This window comes from Hemitrygon akajei, chromosome 13, assembly GCF_048418815.1.
Source record: "Hemitrygon akajei chromosome 13, sHemAka1.3, whole genome shotgun sequence".
Lineage (NCBI taxonomy): Eukaryota > Metazoa > Chordata > Chondrichthyes > Myliobatiformes > Dasyatidae > Hemitrygon > Hemitrygon akajei.
Window position 1 is genome coordinate 78,381,089 of NC_133136.1, and position 21,568 is coordinate 78,402,656.

General features: G+C 38.8%; 1 protein-coding gene and 1 long non-coding RNA gene across 9 annotated transcripts in view; one reads left to right on the top strand and one right to left on the bottom strand.

Moving 5' to 3' along the window:
• Positions 1 to 21,568, bottom strand: part of slit2 (slit homolog 2 (Drosophila)) — a 421,836-nt gene that overhangs the window by 149,286 nt on the left and 250,982 nt on the right. For all 7 annotated transcript variants that reach the window (XM_073064928.1, XM_073064925.1, XM_073064926.1 and 4 more), the window contains exon 6: positions 1,880 to 1,951. In XM_073064928.1, coding sequence (XP_072921029.1) covers positions 1,880 to 1,951 — 72 coding nt within the window. The remainder of the gene's footprint in view (positions 1 to 1,879; positions 1,952 to 21,568) is intronic.
• On the top strand, positions 76 to 15,403 carry LOC140737992 (uncharacterized). Of its 2 annotated transcripts, none has more exons than XR_012101274.1 (3): positions 76 to 178; positions 5,771 to 5,870; positions 13,935 to 15,402. It is a non-coding gene; the product is annotated as an uncharacterized lncRNA (long non-coding RNA). The 2 variants fall into 2 exon arrangements; XR_012101275.1 differs by lacking the exon at positions 76 to 178 and adding an exon at positions 2,799 to 3,078 and having other exon boundaries at positions 13,935 to 15,403.

Consider the following 21,568-nt stretch of genomic DNA (forward strand, 5'->3'; position numbering starts at 1 on the left):
TTATTCGGAACTGTGTGCTTGATACCAGAATGGAAATGTGAGCTTTGAACTATAGGAAGAGAGTAGCCACTGACAGTGTTTGTGTACTGCTTTGAACCTTACTTTGAAATGTTGATCTCAATTCTTTTCCTTCAATCAGTGCTTACTAACTTGGCTTGACTGCATAAATGTGGTGCAGGTAAGATTCAAATGCTACTTGATATTTACCATCCTCTTTTATTGTCGTTTCTTTGGAATATTTTCCAAAGGCACAAGATGCAATAATCTGTGATATTTCCCTGAAGTTATGTCTAATAATGTTTGCTATCTATAACTTTATAAAAAATGCTGTCACAATTAAATTGAAGCATCAACCTCCATTATATTAGTTATATGGCGATTTATTCATTGTTTCAGCCATGTCGAGAATATGTTCAAGTCTTATTCTTTTTTAAAAATCAATACACTATCTGCTTACTGTATCAACAGTATTTGCAAATTACTGGACAATAAGCAGGTTTTGTACCGGAAGGACCATAGTTCTGCTTTGTGGGAAGATGTGCCTGGAATCCAGCCTTCTGTTCCTTGATCTTTGCTTTATTGGAAGCTATATTAACTGCTGTGTTAGCAGAAAGCACCCTTACCAAGCAGTTGGAACTGTTACAAAACCAAAGTAGAATACGATTGATAACTAAGAAGTAAAAATACAGACTTTTTTTAAGCACAGTGGTCAATGCAGATTACTGTGATGCAAGTTCCTCTTCAGGTCAATACAGCAAAGCCATTTCATAATTATTTTCCTTCTGTAAAATTTTGAACATTGTAATGATTCCTTGAATGGTTGCCATAAAAATCAAGAGTTCGCAGAAAGGTGTGCTAGCTATGGTTCAAAATTACAGTGAGACTAAGAGCACATTTTGACACTGCTCTGGGAGGAGATTATTGTGTAAACAGCCAGTTTAAGAAGAAAACTACAACTAACGACTCAGGTGGTGTAACAGAAGAGTTATGTAGCTACATGGAACGCCCTTACCAAGTCGTTTAGGGATGGTTAATATGTTCAGCTTTCTGCCAGGATTTTTGCCACCTTAGTTTTGGTATAAAGTAATACGATTTTTAATTGTTCTGGTAGATGTTAGGTTCAGTTTTTCCATGGGAAATGAGCTAGGAACCAGAGAAGTTACTCCAGGTGTGACTTCATGCCCTTTGCTCAAGGAAAGGGACCAGAACATCTGCTGATCAAAATGATTGCAAAAAAAATGGAACTGTTTCTTTGCTTCCTCACATACCTACAAATATCCAAAGAATGTGGACCATTGGGTCCCAAGGCCAAACATGACAAGAATGTGCTAAGTGCTTCAACTCTCCCAGGCTTTGCCTTTCTCTTGACCACAGACTGCATTAAAACATCAAAAGGTCAAAACTTTGTAGTTACGTTTCTTTTGGTACCTCCTGGGTAGCAAGTTGCAAAGCATCTCTAGTTTCACACATTGCTCAGTAACTTTATTTCATAATTAATTTCACAATTACTGCATGAGTGCTGCCAGATTTCCTTGATTCTTCTTTGAAAGGCAAGAAAGGTAAGGAAGTCTCCACCAGCTATTCTGTTTTTATATAATTAAAAATATTCTGAAGTGATTTCATGTTAGCTATGTTTAATGTCTTTCTGTGTATGTATTTACTCACAGGTATCCAATGCAATAGAGATCAAACGAAGGAAAAGATCTTAATGTGTGGAGTAAAATTTGTTTTGAACACATCTAGCACAGGTGGTTTACCAGGTCTTAGTCTGACATAGAAATCTCCTTCCTCTGCGCAGATTACAAACTTCTGATAAACTACTCCACGTATAATCCCTCAGTAAAGGGCTGCCCCACAGGCAAATTGAAGCAGTACTCACAGCACTTCCAGGTCACGCAAAGCTCTGAATGCTCCATCCTCAATGCAGCTGATCTGGTTGTAATCCAGTTGCCTGTTAAATAGATTAGGAGGATAAACTCAGAAAATCAGAATATTAGCAGTGTTATGTACCACAAAGCCTCCCTTAAGGCTTTTCTGTAACTAGGCCCTTCGTCTAAACCATTCTTACTGGTGATAAATATCTTTCCATTTCTCTCTTCTCTGCTCACACAAGTATATAGACACCACAACCATAAGCACTCCCTCTTAAGATCTGGCCTTTAATATTTATTCTCTCTGTACCAGCCATTTGAAAATGTTTGCCCTTCCTCAGAATGTGTGCAGGCGACAGCACCACAGTTTATGTTCCAGTAAATAATAACCGTACCTTATTAAATGCCGGCGGAATACAATTTCATTACATCAAGAAAACCTATCCATTAAAAGCTTTCAGCATCATCTCACTGAAACAATTTCATTAAAGGAAAAGGACTGTAAATCACTTAATGTCACACTGTTCCCCTCGATGACCTAACAGAATCCATTTATCAGAGGAACCAAGCTGCATGCTAATTCCACCAACCTCGGCAAATGCCAATGACTTCCCTTACGCAAAACACAGCTCGGTTATCATCCAGTAACTACTAGACAATCTCAAAGGTCCACAAAGGAGGATGCGGATAGTATGCAATTTTCTCTACAGTTAAATCCATAAACACAAAAAGCATGAAAGAAAACATAATCTTTTTGTGACCATCATGACAACTAATCCTCTTCAGAAAATAAATCAGGATGGTATTCTTCACTTAAATAAAAGCGATTTCAGATATTGATACCTCAGTATTCAGTAAATATTGCTTTATTATGCAAGCTGAATCTGGCATTAACAGAATTAGTTCCAGTCAGACAATAAGTTTGGAATTTACTGCATTCTTGAGATAGGAGTGAAGGAATATGATTCCATAATTCTGGAATATCCACTGCCGTGCCTTTTTACCAATATGCACTTAATTTGACAAAGATGCACATGTAAAAGGAGACTGGATCCCTCCCTCAAATAAAACTGGTCTATATTTGTCAATGAAATTCATCTATTGATGACTTTATGTTGATTTGTTGATAATGGACTAAAATCAGAATCCAAATAATTGATGGCCAAGGTTGGAAATGAAAACTGATTTGCAAAGACCTTAGAAGAAGGTATGTATGGTAGAGTAAGCTGATGAACCTTACATATTTATTTTTTTCAATTCTCTACTATAAGCCAAAAAATAATGTAATAATGAACCATTTTCTGTTTTCTTTTTATAATTGACCATCCGGTGCTACTTTATACAATATATCCATGTAATCTTCTCAAGGACGTGATCAGTGATTGGTGCAATTACACAAACATCATTAGCCTTCTGGTTACTTATTTTTCAGGTATATGTAATAGCAAGCTATCACAGCCAAATCCACCCTTGTGATCACCATCAGCCTCAACACCATAATCATACCAGTCACAAAGTAGCTGGTGCCCCATCTAATCTTACTCAGTCTAGTAAGGTACTAAAGTCAACTATTCCCATTGTGCAGAGGTTAATTAATTCAAAAGAGAATGCTTACACATGGAATCGACCTGATCTTTTATGCTTAGTAATGCATTAGGTAGTCTCTATACCTGCCAGAACATCACAAATTTATACTTCAATGATTTGAAGCGCTGGTCTGAAGATTACCTTTGCAGCAGGATGGTGTGTTCAACAAAGATTCAGAGGGGAGAAAAACATAACACAAAATGGAAAACAAAAAAAATGAAATTAAGAGAAATAATGAGAACAAGTGTTTGAAAAAATAGTGGCCTGGCTGTGCTTTATGCAGGGAAGCAAGCATGTAAGTTGAGGCTGTTGGTACATAGATGTAACTGTGATATTGTTGCTGTAATAGAATCTTGGCTTAAATAGGGACTGGAAGCTTAACATACCAAGTTACAGGATGTTCAGATGAGTCATGCTAGTAAAGAAACAATGATGGCTGATTAAAATGGGTGTAACAAATACATGAGAGAAGAATCTAGCATAATCTTACATAAAGCCAAATGATAGTCTAAAGAATAACCATTACAGTCCAAAGGAGAACAAATTTGTAACAAGCATAAAAGCAGTAAGGTTGGGGATGTTCATTCATCATATGAACTGAGATACAGTCAATGTCTAAAACGGATGATACAGAATTCTCTAAATTACATAAGTAGAACTTTGCTAAGCAAGTCCCTAACTTGGACAATTATGGATTTAGACCTAGGAAATGAAGCTAACCAGTGGAAGAAGTATTGGAAGGGAGCTAATGCTTCGAAATCATTAAAATACAAATCTGCGATGTTCTGGCTGGTACATAGACTGAAAGCAAAAAAATTGGCAAGATTTTATATTTATGTAATACTCTGCATTACTGCAGGAGTGATCACAGTTAAGTTGCATTGCACATAATTATACAAAAGGACAAAAAGTATAAAAGCAATAAATGTTCTAAGTTGGTGCAATGTTAAAAATGCTTGATTAAGGACTATATTGGAAACAGGTACTTGGGGGAAAACTACTCTTGAAATAATAGGATCCATTTAATAAAATGATTTAAGGGATTCTGTACAAATATTTTTCCACAAAGGAAAAGCATGAAATGTGCCACCCTCAATAACCTCAACAATCTCATTCTTTACTGTCTGATGTAACCTCTTACCTCCTAACATATCAAACTAATTCCGCCTAAAAAATGCCTAGACTCTTTTTCAATGAGGAAGAGTTCCAACGAAATGACCCTCTGTGACGGAAAAAATGCTGTATCTCTATCTTAAATGAACATTTTTAAAATAGTGGTCCCTGGTTAAGTTCAAGTTCAAAGTAAGTTTATTATCAAAGTACGTATATGTTACTACATACTATCTTGAGATTCATTTTGTTGCAAACATTGACAGAAAGCAAAAGAAATACAATAGAGTTTTACGGAAAACTATACATAAAAAGACAAAGTTTGGCAAACAACTAATGTGCAAGTGAAGAAAAAAGTGTAAATAAAAAAAATTAACAGCAAGCTTGAGTTGTAAAGAGTCCTTGAAAGTGAAGCTGTAGGTCAGTGGTTCCCAAACATTTTTGGGTTACTGACCCCTTGGCTCCCAGACCACAGCCCCAGAGCCCTCCCTCCCTTTCTGGACATTATATAAAAACCCTAAAGAATTTTAATTTACAGTGCATAGTGAAATGGAAACAGCAAATTCAAAGCAATGAGAAATGATTGCAAAAAGTATTCAAAGCTATTTAAAGCTACAAATAAAATTATTTCTTTATTTAATTATGGTGAAAACAATTTTCATCAATAATTTTAAAGCGTACATTAGTTGTCCAGCTATTCACTACTTCATTGCTTTTTCACCTTCCATTGAGATGAATGGGCTTGGTACAGTGACATTGGCTTCTCAACATCACGCTGAATATCATTCAGGAGTCTCAGATTCCTACGTTTAGTAATTTGCGATCTATCTTATTGCTTCGAAAGAAGTTGAGACACCACACTGAAACCACGCTCCACTAATATGATGTTGGAAAGGCAATAAAGAACATCTTGACCTTTTTCCACAGTGCAGGAAAGCGTTCAGAGATTGCTTTCTGCAACCAAAGGTCTTGATATTAATTTTTTTAAACCACAACTTCAGCTCAAGGTAACCTTGCAGCAAAATCAGTTCCTCTTCTATCCTTCCTCTTAGTTCCTCTTTACAAGTATTCAGGAATGGATTAATCTGGAATTTTGATCACAAGGAGATCCTGAAATCTATCTGACATGTCTTTATGCAGCTCATCCAGTTGGGCACAAATACTTGAAGTTCATCATCGGGCCTTCTTTCTTTCTCTTCCAGCTCAGAGAAGCTCAGAAATTGGAAGAGATTGCTGGAGCTAAATATGGACTTAAATATGGTTAACTTGGACAGAAATGTGGACACTACCGAATTGACTTTGGTAAGATTCATCTCATTTCCTTGCAATTGAAGATTGATTTAATTAAACTTTTTGAATAATTCTGACAAATAAGCAACGCCATGCCTAATATTCTTGAGTTGATTACTGAATGGGGCATTTGAGTGTTCAAAGAATATCATCACAGTTTCAAAAAGCACATGAACGTGTCTCAGTCAGTTTCCTTTTGAGAACCTTTTGACATCTGTGTGCAAAAGCAAGTGTTTAAACTGTTCATCATTCTCACTACAAATCTCTTGAAATAGATGGGAATTGAGAGCATCGTGCTTGATTTCATTTACTGCTGCGATAGCAATAGTTATTGATTTGTACAGCTAATCACTTAGGTTTTTTGCAACAAGATGTTGTCTGTGAATTACACAGTAAATGGTAAGTATATTAGGTACAACTTTTTCAAGAAAGTAATACCCCCACGGTGATGTCCTGTTGTTGAAGCTGCTCCATCAGATGCACAAGTAAGAATGTTGCTGAGCAGAATGTCCTTCTCTTTGAAATATTGCTCAACAACCTGAAATTTGACTCCCCTTTGTATCTGTTTCTAGACCCCTTGCAAATAGCAACTCTTCAACCATGCATTCACCTCTTATGAAGTGAATATAACCAAGAAGCAAAGATCTGATGCCTGATAAAGTTGACTCATTCAACTGCAGATCAAACTCTGGTGCCTAATTATGTTGCACAAGGTGTCTACTACATTCTCAGACATTTTATTTATTCACCTTTGAACAGAGTGGTCACTGAACAGAATCGGTTCAAGTATCTGATCTGGTGACTTACACAAACTGTACTCGGACCCTCCCTCACTGCTGGCAGAATCAGATCTTCTTCGAATATTTGGGGCTTTCTAGATTTAGCAACGAGCAATGAAATATTGTATGAATCATGCAAACAATCACTGTTTTGTTGTGAAGTGCTGGCAAACATGTTTTCTATTTCTGAAAGTTTTCACAAAGTGACTGAAAATAAGCCAACTTCTTATTTGCTTTATCAGAGTGCATTCATTTCAAATACTCAAGGAGCCTGGCAAGGTTTCATTGCGTCATTTGAAAAAGTGTTTTTCATACAACAGATATATTGGGTGCTGCTGGTTGCTTGGGGCTGGTATAAATCCAGACATCAAGTACTCTTACACTATACTCTCTACACTCACTTTTCAATTGGTCTCCTTCTGCAATTTTTGTTATGGATTAATGGGCATAGTCAATAACTTAAATCCAATCTCAAGCATTGCAATCAATAAAGGGGAAAGTTATGACATCATCATAGCTCAGGCAAAACCTCACTATCTGCTTGAAGGTACAAAAAGTGGGCAGTGATGTCTTGGTTGTGCTGTGGGCTAGAAAAATGAAGTCAAGACTATTTGAAAGGGTAGATTCTGCACCTTACTCCATTGAACACCATAGCCTAAATCACAGGAACTGTATCATTGTGTGATTAGAGTATGGGAATCGTACTTGCTAACACTGTACTACATAGTAAACAGTGAAACAATAATGCACGAGTCTGCCCCAGATCTAACAGCATTTCTTCAGTCCAGATTTCTCGAGGCATGTCAAATACAGAAGGGTCAGATTGCTTTTCAACAACTATAATGCACTTTGAGCAAATTCTAAGAGAACAGTGGGTCAGCAAGAGATGAGGTGAATACATGATCATTGTAATCAATTATGAGGCACTGAGGATCAAATGCTTATACTGAGTAATTTATGTCTTAAGTTACTTGTGCATCCATAGAAGTTTGTACAGAACTTATCGATGTCATGCCGAATCTACGCAAACTTCTCGGAAAGTAGAGGCACTGTTGGTCCTCCTTTGCAGTGACACTTACATGCTAGTCCCTGGGAGAATCCTCTGCCAATTAACAAGCTACTGAACCTCTCCACCACTGTTCTCCTGATAAAGACTGGCTCATGGGCCTCTGGCTTCTAACTCCTGTAGCCAATAATCAGCATTTTTTGGAGTTTCTTGTTTTGTCTTGAGAAAGTTCTAGATTCTCCTACAAGCCAAAACATTTTCTTCACGTCCATTCAGTCAGGATTGCTCCGTATCTTATAGGTAAGTCCCTCCTTACTCTTACGTATCCCAGCACACTCAAGCTTTGCCTGTCCAACCTCACATCCTGACATCATCGACCCATTCCAGGTATTAGTCTTTCTCTGATATGATTCCAATGCATTAACAGCCTTCCTTCAATAAGGAGACCAATATTGGACAGTAAATAATACTTCAGGTATGGTCTCACCAATGTTTTATGTGATTGGCTGCCAACCTTTGCATTCAATTTCACCAGCTGCAGCAATAACACTCCGTTAGCTTTCCTAATTAATTGCAGCAATTGCACAATAGCCTTTTGTAAGGCACACCAGTTCCCTTTGCGTTTTCACCACTGAGGTAATATGTTTATTTTCTAATTTTTCCTACCAAAATGGACTAACTTCACTCAGCAGGGTGCTGATGTCAATTTGTGGTTAAGATGATTGAGTCCAAAATATTGAATGAAATAGTCACAGAATTATACAGCATGACAACAGGCCTTCAACCTAACTGGTAGAGGCAAATCAAATGGAATCACGCTGGGTGGAAATTGATGAACAGCAAGGGGTAAAACAATGCTAATGTAGAGCATTGTATAAATCTGGAAATTAGAGGTGTAAGTAACACAACAATCATGAGAGACTTTTACAACAGAAGATTAATACCTCCTTTCCAGAGAGGAATTACAAAAGCATTGCCAGTAAGGGCTGTTTTCTACAGGGCAGAAGCAGCTAGGGTGGGTATGTGGTAAGGAGGGTCAGAGTTAATTGAGATGTACACAATTGCATATGGTTGGAGGATAAAATGAATAGGAAGGAGCTGTTTTATTTACCAGAGATGTCAAAAACAAGGTGGTGGAGACTTGGTAGGAGGATTAGATGGGAGGTAAGGAACTTGCCTGGGATACACGGTGTAAACTGGTAGAGGCAGTGACACTGAACAGAGTGGACGAGCTGCAATCTAGGCTAGGGCTGCGAAGGTTGGAATTCGGCTGAATGGTTCTGCACAGACATGATGGACCAAATGGTCTTCTGTGTTGTAAACGTTTGTCGACTGCAGGCAGCCTTTATCAGATCGTGCAAAACAGAGTAGCAAATATGGTCAGAGCGTGCAGTCAATGAGTCATTTGCAAACTGGATTATGGACTATCTTAAGACAGGAAGTAAAAAGTGTGGATAAAAGACAACAAATCAGAATATGAGGTGGAACGTGAAGTCCCACTGGAATCAGACCTGGGCTCAATGCTGGTCACAATTTAAGTTAATGATTTAATATTTGGACGTAAAGACAAAGTTCTTTTCTTTAAAGTCTTAAAGTACTGGGAATGATTATAACAAATTACAAGAGGGGATTAATAAAATTACTAAGATTATAAATTATAATTAAGATTATAGAATGGGATTATGGATAAAATATACCTGGTTCAAGTCCTGCTGCAAAGATGTGACTAAGCTGAGCACTGGTTGGGTTGTGCTCACAAGCAAAGTGATGACACATTGGGGGTGGGTGGTCTTTTCTCAAAGCAAGGCCTTATCTGCTCTCTCTGGCAGTCAAAACCTTCCAAAGAACAACAGGGTTTTGCCTGACGCATTAGCCAATAATTAGTTCTACAGTGAAAATTTCTAAAGCTACCACCCGGTCAATATCACATTGCTAATTGATTTATGCCAATTGGCTGCTATTGTTACTATTGCACGACTTTGACTATACCTCAAAAAATCTTCCTTAGTTTTAGCACAGATTAAAAAGGAAATAAAAAGTACAATCAAAATGCATTTTAGTTGAATTTTAACACAAAGGGAAAACTAGACCTCTGTAGAAGTGCTAATGTGGGGGAAGATTAATTACAACAATTTCAGGCAGGATCTGAGGAGAGTAGATTGGGAATGGCTGTTAGTAGGCAAGTCCATACCTAACATGTGTGACTTGCTTAGGAGGTCAAATAGCCAGAATTCAGGACCAACATGTTTCTGTGAGAAAAGAAAGACACCAAGGTTCTTGGATGGCTAGAGATGTTGTAAATTCAGACAAAAGGACAAAGAAGAAGCTGCAATAGGAGAGTTAACCTTGAAGAACAATATAGGGGCAGGAAAGATCTTAAACAGGAAATAAGGAAAGCTAAATGGGGCAATAAAATACCCTTTGGTAATAGGATTAAGGAGAATCCCAAGCAAACTTCTATATAGCTAAGAAGAGGGTAAGGACAATTCAAGGACAAAGGAAGGAGTTTATTCCTGGAACCAGAGGAAGTGGATGAAATGCCAAATGAACACTTCCATTGGTATTTACCCAGGGGAGGGACAAAGGGAGTAGTGAGATCATGGAGGGGCATATTGATATTCTAAGTCATGCTGGTATCAGAAAAAGGAAGGTGTGGTGGGTCTTCTGAAGGACCAAGTGACAGAGATATTTGTAATTTCTTCAGCCACAGTCAAGTTTCCAGTGGACCAGAAAAGAGCCAATGTTCTTCCTTTGTTCAGTAAGAGCAATGGGGACAAACCTGGAAACTATCTGCTGGTAAGCCTTACACCAGTGGTAGGGAAATTATTAGAGGTGGTTCTTAAAGGAAGTAGCTACTCACACCTGGAAAAGCTTGGACATTGTGCATGGGAATTTATACCTTACCAACCTGATTATATTCTTTTTGAGGAGATGATGATGAGAGTAAGGCAGGAGACGTCACCCACATGGACTTTACTGGTTAATGTCCAGTAAGGTTGTGTACATCTCATACAACCTCTCATGGTCTCAGGGCGCGTTGCACACAATCAGAAAAGCTCAACAACACCTCTACTTTCTGAGGAGCCTGAAGACAGCTGGACTATGCACGTCAGTATTGCCATCATTCCCCAAGTGCGCACGCAGCAAAGGGCATCCTAACGTGCTGCATCACTGCATGGTACGGAAACTCCCCTGTGGCAAACAGGATAGCCCTACAACAGGGAGTAATAATGCCCAGTGGATCCGCGGCAACAGCCTACCTGCCTTTAAGGACGTTTATACTGTAAGGTGGCAGAAAAGGGCAAGCACCATTATGAAAGATCCCACCCACCCTGCCCACTCCCATCAAGGAGGAGGCTACATAGCATCCACACCTGGACCACCAGACTCAAAAACAGTTACTTTCCCCAAGCAGTAAGAGCGATCAGCACCTCCACTCACAAACCCTCCCTCAACACCCCCTAACCACCACTACTTTAATATTTCTTGCCAGCCACCTTAAGTACAGACACTCCTGTGCCTAGCATCACTTTACGGACATACAATCAATCTATGTATACAAGCCATCTTAAGTATTTATATTTTATTGCGTCCTTTTTATTATTGTGTTTTTCTTTTGTGCCGCATCACATCCAGAGTAACAGTTATTTTGTGTTTCTTTATACTTGTAAAGATGTTAAACAATCTTGAATCTCATGGTAGGATGCTCCATAAAATTCAGGCACTAGGGATCCACAGAGACTTCATAGCCCACATTTCAAATTGGCTTGACCATAGAATACAGAGGGTAGAGTGGATAACAATTATTCTCAATGAGGGGTTGTGACCAGTAGTCTTCTGAAAGGATCAGTGCTGGCATATCTTTCATTTTTGATATGTATGTGATTTGGACGAAAAGCTGGCTTACAGACATCACAAAAATTAGTGGAGTTGTTGATAGTGAGGAAGGCTCTAGCGGAATATAGATCAGTTGGAAATAAGGTTGGAGAAATGGCAGATGAGGTCTATGCCAGACAAGTGTCTTTATATGTATTTATAGCATTTTGGGAGGTCAAATGTAGGAAAGAACATAAATATAGCAGGACCCATAGCAACACAGAGGGATCTTCAAAAACAAGTCAATGTGTTCCTGAAAATGGTATCACAAGTAGATCTGGTGATAAAGAAGGAACATAGTTACTTTTATCAGTCAGGTCATTTAGTATAAAAAGTAGGAAGTCATGTTGAGGGTCTATAGAACTTTAGTTAGGCCACGTTCGAATTACTGCTGCATGGCACAGAGGCAATAAGCCACAGGAGTGCCTCTACCTTCGTATAGGTTTGCACATATTCAGCCTGTCATCTAAACCTTGTTTAGGCACACAGTATCCTGACTGGTTGCATCACAGCCTGGTATGGAAACATCAAAACCAACCAGAAGGTGGTAGATGTCACCCAGACCATTCCAGGAAAAGAGCCCTCCCCACTACTGAGCACATCTACAAGGAGTGCAGCAACAAGAAAGCAGCATCCATCAACAAGGACCCCCATGCTCTCTTCTCACTGTTGCCATTAGGAAGGAGGTACTGGAGCCTTAGGTCCCACTCCACGACATCCAGGAATAGTTATTACCCTTCTACCATCAAGCTCCTGAAACAGCATGCATAATTTCACTCGCCATAACACTGAACTGATCCCACGACCTAAGGACTCACTTTCAAGGATTCTACAACTTATCTTCTCAGTTGGACAATTGGTCAGTTGTCTGGTTAATTGTTTGTTTGTTTGCCTATTTATTTATTTACTTATTGATTGATTGTATTTGCACAGTTTGTCTTTTGCACTTTGGTTGTTTGTTATTCTTTATTTGTGTGTAGTTTTGCACTCATTTTATTGTCGTTCTTCTATTGTGAATATCTGCAAGAAAATAAATCTCCGGGAAGTATATGGTGATATATATGTATTTTGGTAACAAAGTTACTTTGAACTTTGTATTACAAAAATAATGTGGAATTTTTAAAAAGAGTGCAAAAGTGATTTACTAAGATGTTGTCTGGAAAAATAATAAAGTGTTTGCCATATTGAAAGATTGGACTAACTTGGGCAGTTTTCTTTTGATTCTGAGGGATAACCTGATACAAGTACATCAAATTGTTGGGGGCATTGACAGGGTATGTATCAGAGCCTTTTTTCCCAGGTGGAAACATCAATTACCAGAGGGCATGGATTTAACTTGAGAAATTTTAAAGGTGATTTGCGAGGCACCACAATGTCACTCAGTGTGTCTCTAGGTGAGACAATCGAAAACAAGAGGAAATATGCAAAATATGTTTGTATATTTGTTATACCCACATGTGGAAAATGTTGTTTATGATATAAATAAACAGTGAAGATAACGTAAAAAGAGTTATGAAAATGATATCTTGACTGGTGGATCTGGGAAGGATAAACTTCGTCAGCTTGTTTTCTTGGGAAAAAAGGTGCCCAAATAGAAATCCTTAAAATAAAGATTTTGATTGAGCATGAAGATAATTTTTCATCTGTAGACCTAGGCAAAATTAGAAACTACAAATGTAAGGCAATCACCAAGACACCAAAAACATAATTCAGAAGAAACCATGTTACCTAGTGAGTAGTACGAATGTGAAACTTGCTGTTATAAGTAGGAGTCAAGGCAAATAGCACAGATGAATTAAAGGAGAGGTTCAATAAGATCAAATAGGGCATAGAAGCCAGCATGGACTTGTTAGGCTGTAGTGTCCGTTTCTGTAATAGTCTATGGAAGATGAATAGAAAATTAGCACTTCAGTCAGCTATGAAGACTTTGATTTGATGTTATTCCATTCAGGGGAATTTCCGACATGCTAACTAGAAATCATTAGATTGCTGTACTGGGAGCAGACATTCCTTCAATGAACTGCAGGCATCTTCAATTAAGCCCAGTCAACTTCTGTAACTGATTTCAGAGGGTAGCTTAGCAATGCTCAGTGAGATAGAACGTTTGTCATCCAGAATACAATGCAACTAGAAACAATGCATGAATTTGCTATGTAATCGAGCTAATTAAAAGCCTTGCTTATTGAAAGTTTACAGTGAAACAAGCTTTGTAAGAAAGTAAAGCAGCAGCTTGGTTTATATCCAGTCCAAAACAAGCTGCCAGATTCCATCCCTGTGATACACAACGTCTGATCTATTTTGTACGTAACTGGCTATTAATTCCCAGTACGGTCTAAGGAACATAGCAGCACAATTAATAATAAATGTTGTTGTCCATTTCTTTTTGTCATTTCTCATCTATTCATCTCTTTGCAGCTGAGGAAGCACAAAACATGATATACAAGGACAGAAAGACACACACATTGCATAGATGTGATCGCACAGAAGCCAAAGTACATGGAAAAACCAGAAGATAGACAAAGGAGAAAGCCATTCATCTTCGACTTGACTGACCACCACTTGTATTCCTTTGCTCCATAGTCTTTGATGCCTTTAACAGTCTAGGAAATTATTGTTGACCTTGAACATGTTTAAGTGAAGTTCCTGGTTTTCACCAGAGCAGAAGTTATTAGAAATAGGAAGGGTAAGCTGACTGACACTCTACACTTCAATAAAATCATGGTTGATTTTCTTTTATATCTCAACACAAGTATTGACCAGTGATGTACCTTTACATCATATGTCTCCACCAAAGCTATAGCTGCCATTCCCATTCATGCCTTCTTGACAGCAGATGTAACCACAGAACAGTGACAGCTAGCACCTTTGCTCTATCTGCTATGCCAGCTGGGAACCCCCAGTAGGCAGATATTTTAACTCCACTTCCCATTCCCACACCGACATGTCTGTCCATTGCCTCCTCCAATGCCAGGTCAAGGCTCAATGCAAACTAAAATCATTTTATATACTGCCTCAGTAGTCTCCAACCTGGCACCATGAATACTAAATTCTCAGACTTCCTTTTTCCTTTCTGTCTGTCTCTCTCTCTCTCTCTCTGTCACTCTCTTCTTGTGATCCACTGGCTCCACCTCTTTATTCCTCCCACTATCCACACCATCTACCCATCACTCACACACTTCTCTCACCTGAACCTCTCCCCAACTCTTTCCCTTTACTCCCATCCATTTTCCTCTCCTAACAGATTTCGTCATGTTCAGCTCCTTGTCATTTTCACCTATCACCTCCCTTGGTTAGTTCCTGAGTCGCTCTCCATCTCCCTTATCTGCCAAGCAACCTCCTCACATGGATCCACATTGTATCTGCTAGCTCTTGATTCACCGCTTCCCTCCACCTTTTTTATATTGGCCATCTCTCCTCTTTTAACAATCCAGATGAAGATCTCAACCAGAAATGTCGACTATCTTTTTTCTCTCCACAAATGCTGGCTGACCTGCTGAGTTCTTCCAGTATTTTGCATGTTGTACTGTATCTTAAGTTATCCCAGTTTCAAAAGGTTTGATTTTTTAAAGGCTACGCCATTAATAATTTGGCCATAAGATTCATATATAATACTATAGTTGCACTATAACTTAAATTTATCAGTAGAATTTAAATGACCGCAGTAGTATAAATCGTACTTCTGATAAAACACAAAAGACTTGACAAGTTCGAAAAACATATAACATCATGAAATTTGCTTAATGTGTTTTGTGGGTTAGTTTGGTGAAGGGTGAATTGTGTGTTGGTTTGTATCTCATTTTCCTGAGCTGTCATTGTATAAATCAATCCTGACACAGACCCAGCTCACTCTTAAATCATTTCTTCTCAAACTCTTAAATCATTTCTTCTCACTGGGTACTAAATGCATTAGCTTGATGGGAAATACTTAGCAATTCATTTCTTAAATTAGTTTTGTTAAAGGAGTGTCCTATTTTATAGAATATCTCTATTTTTATATTGTTAACAGTTAACAATACATTCCACAACAGGTCATAATCCTGCATTCCTCATACCAAGGTAACAGCAAAGCATGCAGAATCTCCGCCCTTGACTGAAAATGATTAATGAGTATTGTTGGAAAGGTGAAGACAGAAATGTCAGTATCACTATTCAAGAGGAGAGGGTGAAGGAAGTTTTCTGACATTAATGTGCATTCTTTCAAATCTACAGAGTCTAAAATAAATGGTGCCCAAGTATCATGTTCAAATCTTTACCCACTGCGGCTCAAAGTTGACCTGCTTCATCTCTAATTGCTAGCAACTTTTCTTTCCTCTCCTGAGTTCCAATATGTGGCTAAAAACACAAATGACATGGCCAAATTGTCAAATACAAAAATAACCAACATGCGAGTAGTCAAATGTGAGCAAGCTGTTAACTTTAACAATTTTCTGTCAATTAAAACAATATGCCCTTGTTGAATTGTACAAACCAGATGGGTGTAATGTGTGAGAGGTTAAACTCAGGTGCTGACAGCATGGTAAAGTTTATAAAGCTTTAAGCATGCACTTGCCTGTAAGATGGTGCTATAAGAGACATTAGTAGAATGGGAAAGGGAAATAGTTTGTGTGACTAAAATATCGAACCTTCATTCTTGCTCATTTGTCTAAAACTATAACAAACGTATCAGAAATTTTCCAGTAAAAACATGGAAGCTAACTGTGGACAAGGTTATTTTTCATTCTTTCTCAATGACATGAAACAAGGGAGATGAGTAGGAACTTAAATGGCTCAGGCCAGATATATCTTTAACAAATTAGGGTTTTGCACTCTCCGTGTACACTGAATTAACAAGTCATTCCTAAAGGTACTGAAGCACATCTGACAATTCATGAAATATCAAATAATGATGATTTCAATAAACCTTCAGTTTGATCACAATTCACAGTACTAAACTGTTCAGATTGATACCAATGGCAAAATCTAAGTCTTAGAATACCAGTGAAGCAGGCAGCCAATGAAAGCTGAAGTCCTCAAGGGCACAAGAAATTAATTGAACTGCTTTGTGCTTGAGTTTAATCTGCACATCACACATAAAAGATAATTTTCTGCACCTCTTAAAGTAATTGGGCCCATTTCCTGCTGAAGCCCCACTTAATGAAAAGACGGACTGGGCACTTCATGTTGTGATTTACTCCAATGCTGACATCTTTGCTTCATGGTATTTCCTACACTTGATAACTTCATGATATGTACACAAGCATTCATTAGCTACCAGCAAAAAACAAATCCAACATTCACACTGTATCTCTTTTATCATTACTAACACTACTGATGAACAGCATGAGGTGCTGCAGACGGAAGGAATGGAACCTGCGTGATTTAAAGGACAACATTGGATGATTGTTTGATGCTTTATAAATTTCATAGCCTAGCAGACGTTTATGGTGAGAAAGCACAGATCAAATCATCCATGCACTGAATACGCTTAACCTATTGAAGTCTTGCCATGCAGTCCTGAAACTATCACTGCCTGTGCATAGTTAGGGTCACTCACCGTTCTGGTTCTCCATAGACCAGAGGGCTGCTTTTGTCTGCTGAGCAGAGATTTATTGATCAAAAATATACGTGTTCCAAGTAACTGTTAATTCAGAACTCCCATCCCTGTTTTAAACCACCGTGTAATAATCCATTCAATATCCTTGGGCACGCCTTGGGAAGAGTAGAATTTTCTCCAGAATCACTGCATGTTATTGATAACAACATAAGAACAGCATTGACAGTGAATTGGAGAATAATTGGTAGTTAAGTGGCTACTGTAAACTTCCTCTTCTGGTGGACACTGGGGTGAGTTGAGAGGAGAGTAAAATGGGATTAGTAAGAATGTGAGTTTGATGGCCAGTGCAAATCTAATGGCCTGATAGGCCCAGCCCGTTTTCTTGCTGGATGATACTTGCCATCAAAATTACTGATAATTTGGAAACATTTGTATTCTGATTGGAAGATAAATTAACTCTTTGCAGTACTGATACATAAAGTGAGACGATGGAGGGTTTGCTGATGGGCTGGCCTCCTTGCAAAAGGGGACGTCTCCAGAATGATTTCCCACTACAACACTAAGCAGATGGTGTGGATGTGATGAGGGTGCAAGAACTGAGGAAATAAAGACAGTGCTACTTTGTTGATGTCACAGGAGGCAAAGAAAGCAAACAAATAGGAAATGTGCTTCAGAACCTATCATGGAATCTGACAGCTTGTAAACAGATAACATAGCCCACCGAGTCAAGCATCCAGTTACACAGATCCTACACAAATCCGACCTCATTGTCCCACCTACTCCCTCCACATCTTATCGTTCTCAACCAACTAATGTGCTGGTCACCTGTCCATCGGCACATCTTTGAGAAATTCTGTAAATTTTTTGGTTTGAATAAGTTCATTTTATCAAGCTCTATTATATCTAACTTTCTTTTTCAGCCCTCTGTTATGGACCAAGCCTTTGTGCTATGGAAAACGAGGGGAATAACATGTTTTTGTGACTTATTCTTAGATAATTGCTTCATGTCCTTTGAACAGCTGTCTAATAAATATAATTTGCCTAAAGCTCATTTTTTTAGATATTTACAAATTAGAAATTTTTTGAATAATATGTTACAATCCTTTCTGAATTCAGGCCCAATTGACATTACGAAAAAAATTCTAGGTTTAAATCCCTACCAGAAGGGTTTAATAGCCGTCATTTATAATATGACCATGAAAATACCGCCAGTGATGTCAGATAAAATTACGAATGAATGGGAAAAAGAACTCCAATTTCCCTTATCTACAGAGCAATGGGAGAAAATTTTACAGTTAGTTAACTCTTATTTGTGCCAAGCACGCCCTAATACAATTCAAGGTGGTATATAGGGCCCATATGTCTAAGGATAAACTTGATCGATTTTATTCCCATGTTAATCCAATCTGTGATAGATGCCATTCTGAAGTAGCCTCTTTGACCCACATGTATTGGTCTTGCCCTTGCTTGCAGAAATACTGGAAAGATATTTTTGATATCATTTCAACAGTTTTGAGCATTAATTTGCAACCTCATCCTATTACTGCAATTTTTGGCTTACCAATGGTGGATAATAGTTATTTATCCCCCTCAGCTCGATGGATGATTGCATTTGTTACATTAATGTCTAGAAGATCCAATCTGTTGAACTGGAAAGAAATTAATCCCCCAACTACATTTCAATGGTTTTCCCAAACTATATCTTGCCTGAGTTTAGAAAAAATCAGGTGTCATTTTTGACCCTTTGGTCAAATTTGAAGAAACCTGGAGATCATTTATTCAACATTTTCATATGAGTTAAACTGACCTTTCCCGAACCTTTTTCTTATCACCCTTAGCTATTTGGATAGAGGTGTGGAGTTACTGACACTACTGTGTATACCTGATATGAAACAATAGCCCATGTTGGTTAGGTTAGCTGTTGTTAGTTTTTTTTGGGGGGAGGGTTGATTTTTGTAAATACAGCATGAGTTTGGGAGGTTATTATATATGTGTTATTAATTGCTTGTATTTGCATTCCAACCTTATTAACTATGTACTCTCAAGCTCTCTGTATTTGTTGTTTTTTTTCTTACGTTTTGTTTGAAAATTAATAAAAAGATTTTAAAAGAGATATTGGTGGAAACAAAAGCAAGCCTAGAGGAAACCCTGGTTGTCACAGAGAGAACATGCAAACTCCACAGTTTGTGCCAGTGATCAGGATTGGACCCACATCGCAGGAGTTGTGAGGTAGCCCTACTCGCCAATGATGGGACCCTCACAATCCTTATACCTTTTTGAACACAGCAAAACCCCAGTTGTACATTAGCATGGCATATAGACAAGGTGCAACATGTCTCAACGGGTCAGGCAGCATCCGCGGAGGGGAATGGATAGTTGACATTTTGGGTGGAGATACTTCATCTGGACTGAAAGGCAGTGTAAAAAAGTGGAAAAGGGAGCAAGAACAGAATAAAAGGATCCAGGCGAGGAGGCTGATAGTCAGAGGAGGGGAGAGTGGGAAAAGAGACAAAAGCTAGGAGGAGATGGGTGCTGAAAATGTGCCAATTAATATTAGGGAAGTTGAAGTCACCATGGACATCTTGCAAAGCAGGTGTCTCCAGAAGGCAATATCCATCATGAATGATCTCCACCATCTGGGACATGCTTTCTTCTCACTACTACTATCAAGGAGGAGGTACAAGGAGCCTAAAGTCCCACACACAAACATTTTAGGAACAGCTCTTACCCTCTGCCATCACATTTCTGAGCAGTTTATGAACACCATCTCACTGTTCCTCTTTTGCACGATAGATGTACTTACCTCTGTTGTCACTTATGCCTGCACTGTACTGTTTCCACAAAGCTACACATTTCATGACTCATTGAGATGACAAGGAGCTGAAGTTGATGGAAGGTAAAACATGGGTTCAGGTGGAGGAGGTGGGTAGGGCAGATGGAGGGAGGGGGGTAGGAGGATCAGTAGGAGTATGTGGATAAAGTTGTCACTGTTCAGAAATGGTAGTGCAAAACGCATGACAGAGCCTGTCTAGCACCCCGGTTACAGCTGAACACAGCTGTAAGAACGACAAAATGGATACCAACACTTAATGAAGTGCATGATCCCACAATTTCATGACGTTGTGCTCCTCAGTGTGCAAGGAGCCAAAATGGTTAACGGTAAGTCAGTGCACAGAAAATGGCCGACGTTGCATGTGACTCTTGCGTACCAATCCCCAGCCAGTTTTAAAAGGAGGGAGATGATGGGCTAGCAGTTATTGTAGAGAGACACTATACAATGGACAGCACTGCCTACATGAAGGCACAGAGCCAGCAAAACAGTTCCATGCATTGTGCGGCTGGTGTATCAGAGCACAAAATATGACAGTTGCCACGATGATGACTGTGTACCAGAATGATGGTCAGGAAACAGAATTACAAACAGCAATGTGTCTTAATCTGCCACTGAGGCTCAGCATCAAGTTATCTCCTTTACCTTTAATAGACAAACATGATGCACTATCAAATCAAATCAGGTAAAATTACAGAACAAAAGACACAGTATTCTTTAGAAGCTGCCTTCCCTCAAGTGCTCCACAGCCCACTCAGCATCAAAGACTTGCAAAACATGTGGTCAGATCGAAGTTCCAATAAGGGACGGCAACCCCCCTTAACCAAAGTTTATATATTGCACTGTAAATCTCGAGTGCTGACTGAAAATATCATTGGCTGAATTCGCCTGGACTCCACCCACTGCACTCACCTTTTTCAGAAGTGAACTAGCTCTCTCCATCTGACAGGTGTCCTACAAGGTGGAGCAGGTCCAGGCGATGTCTAAGCATCAGGTTCGGTAACCTGAAACCCATCCCTGAAACGTCAACTGTACTTCTCCCTATAGATGCTGGCTGGCCTGCTGCGTTCCACCAGCATTTTGTGTGTGTTGCCCATCCCAAAGCATTAGGTGCCCTTTGACAGCTTTTTGCTGTCAATGGTCTTTGAACAGTTTTTGAATATCTCTGACTGTCAGAGGCAACAGCGGTCCAGTCTAATTTTATTTAGTGAGATAATGTGTGGAATAGGCCAACTCTTCGAGCTGTGTCACCCAGCAATCCCTGATTTAACCCCAGCCTAATTACAAGACAATTTACAATGACCAATTAACCTTTGACCAATCTGTCTTTGTTTTGTGGGAGGAAACTAGAGCACCTGGAGGAAATCCAAGTAGACACTGGAAGAATGTACAAACTCCTTACAGACAGCGGTGGGAATTGAGCCCAGGTTGATGATACTATAAAGCATTGTGCTAACCACTATACTACTGTGCTGACTTAACTAAAGAAATAAGTTAATATTATTCTAAATGCATTTAAAACACTAAACTATGAAGAGATAACCGAAAACATTAATTCAGAATAAGAGATGAGGGGTGATTGATAAGTTTGTGGCCTAAGATAGAAGGAGTCAATTTTAGAAAACCTAGCACATTTATTTTTCAACATAGTCCCCTCCTACATTTACACACTTAGTCCAGCAGCCG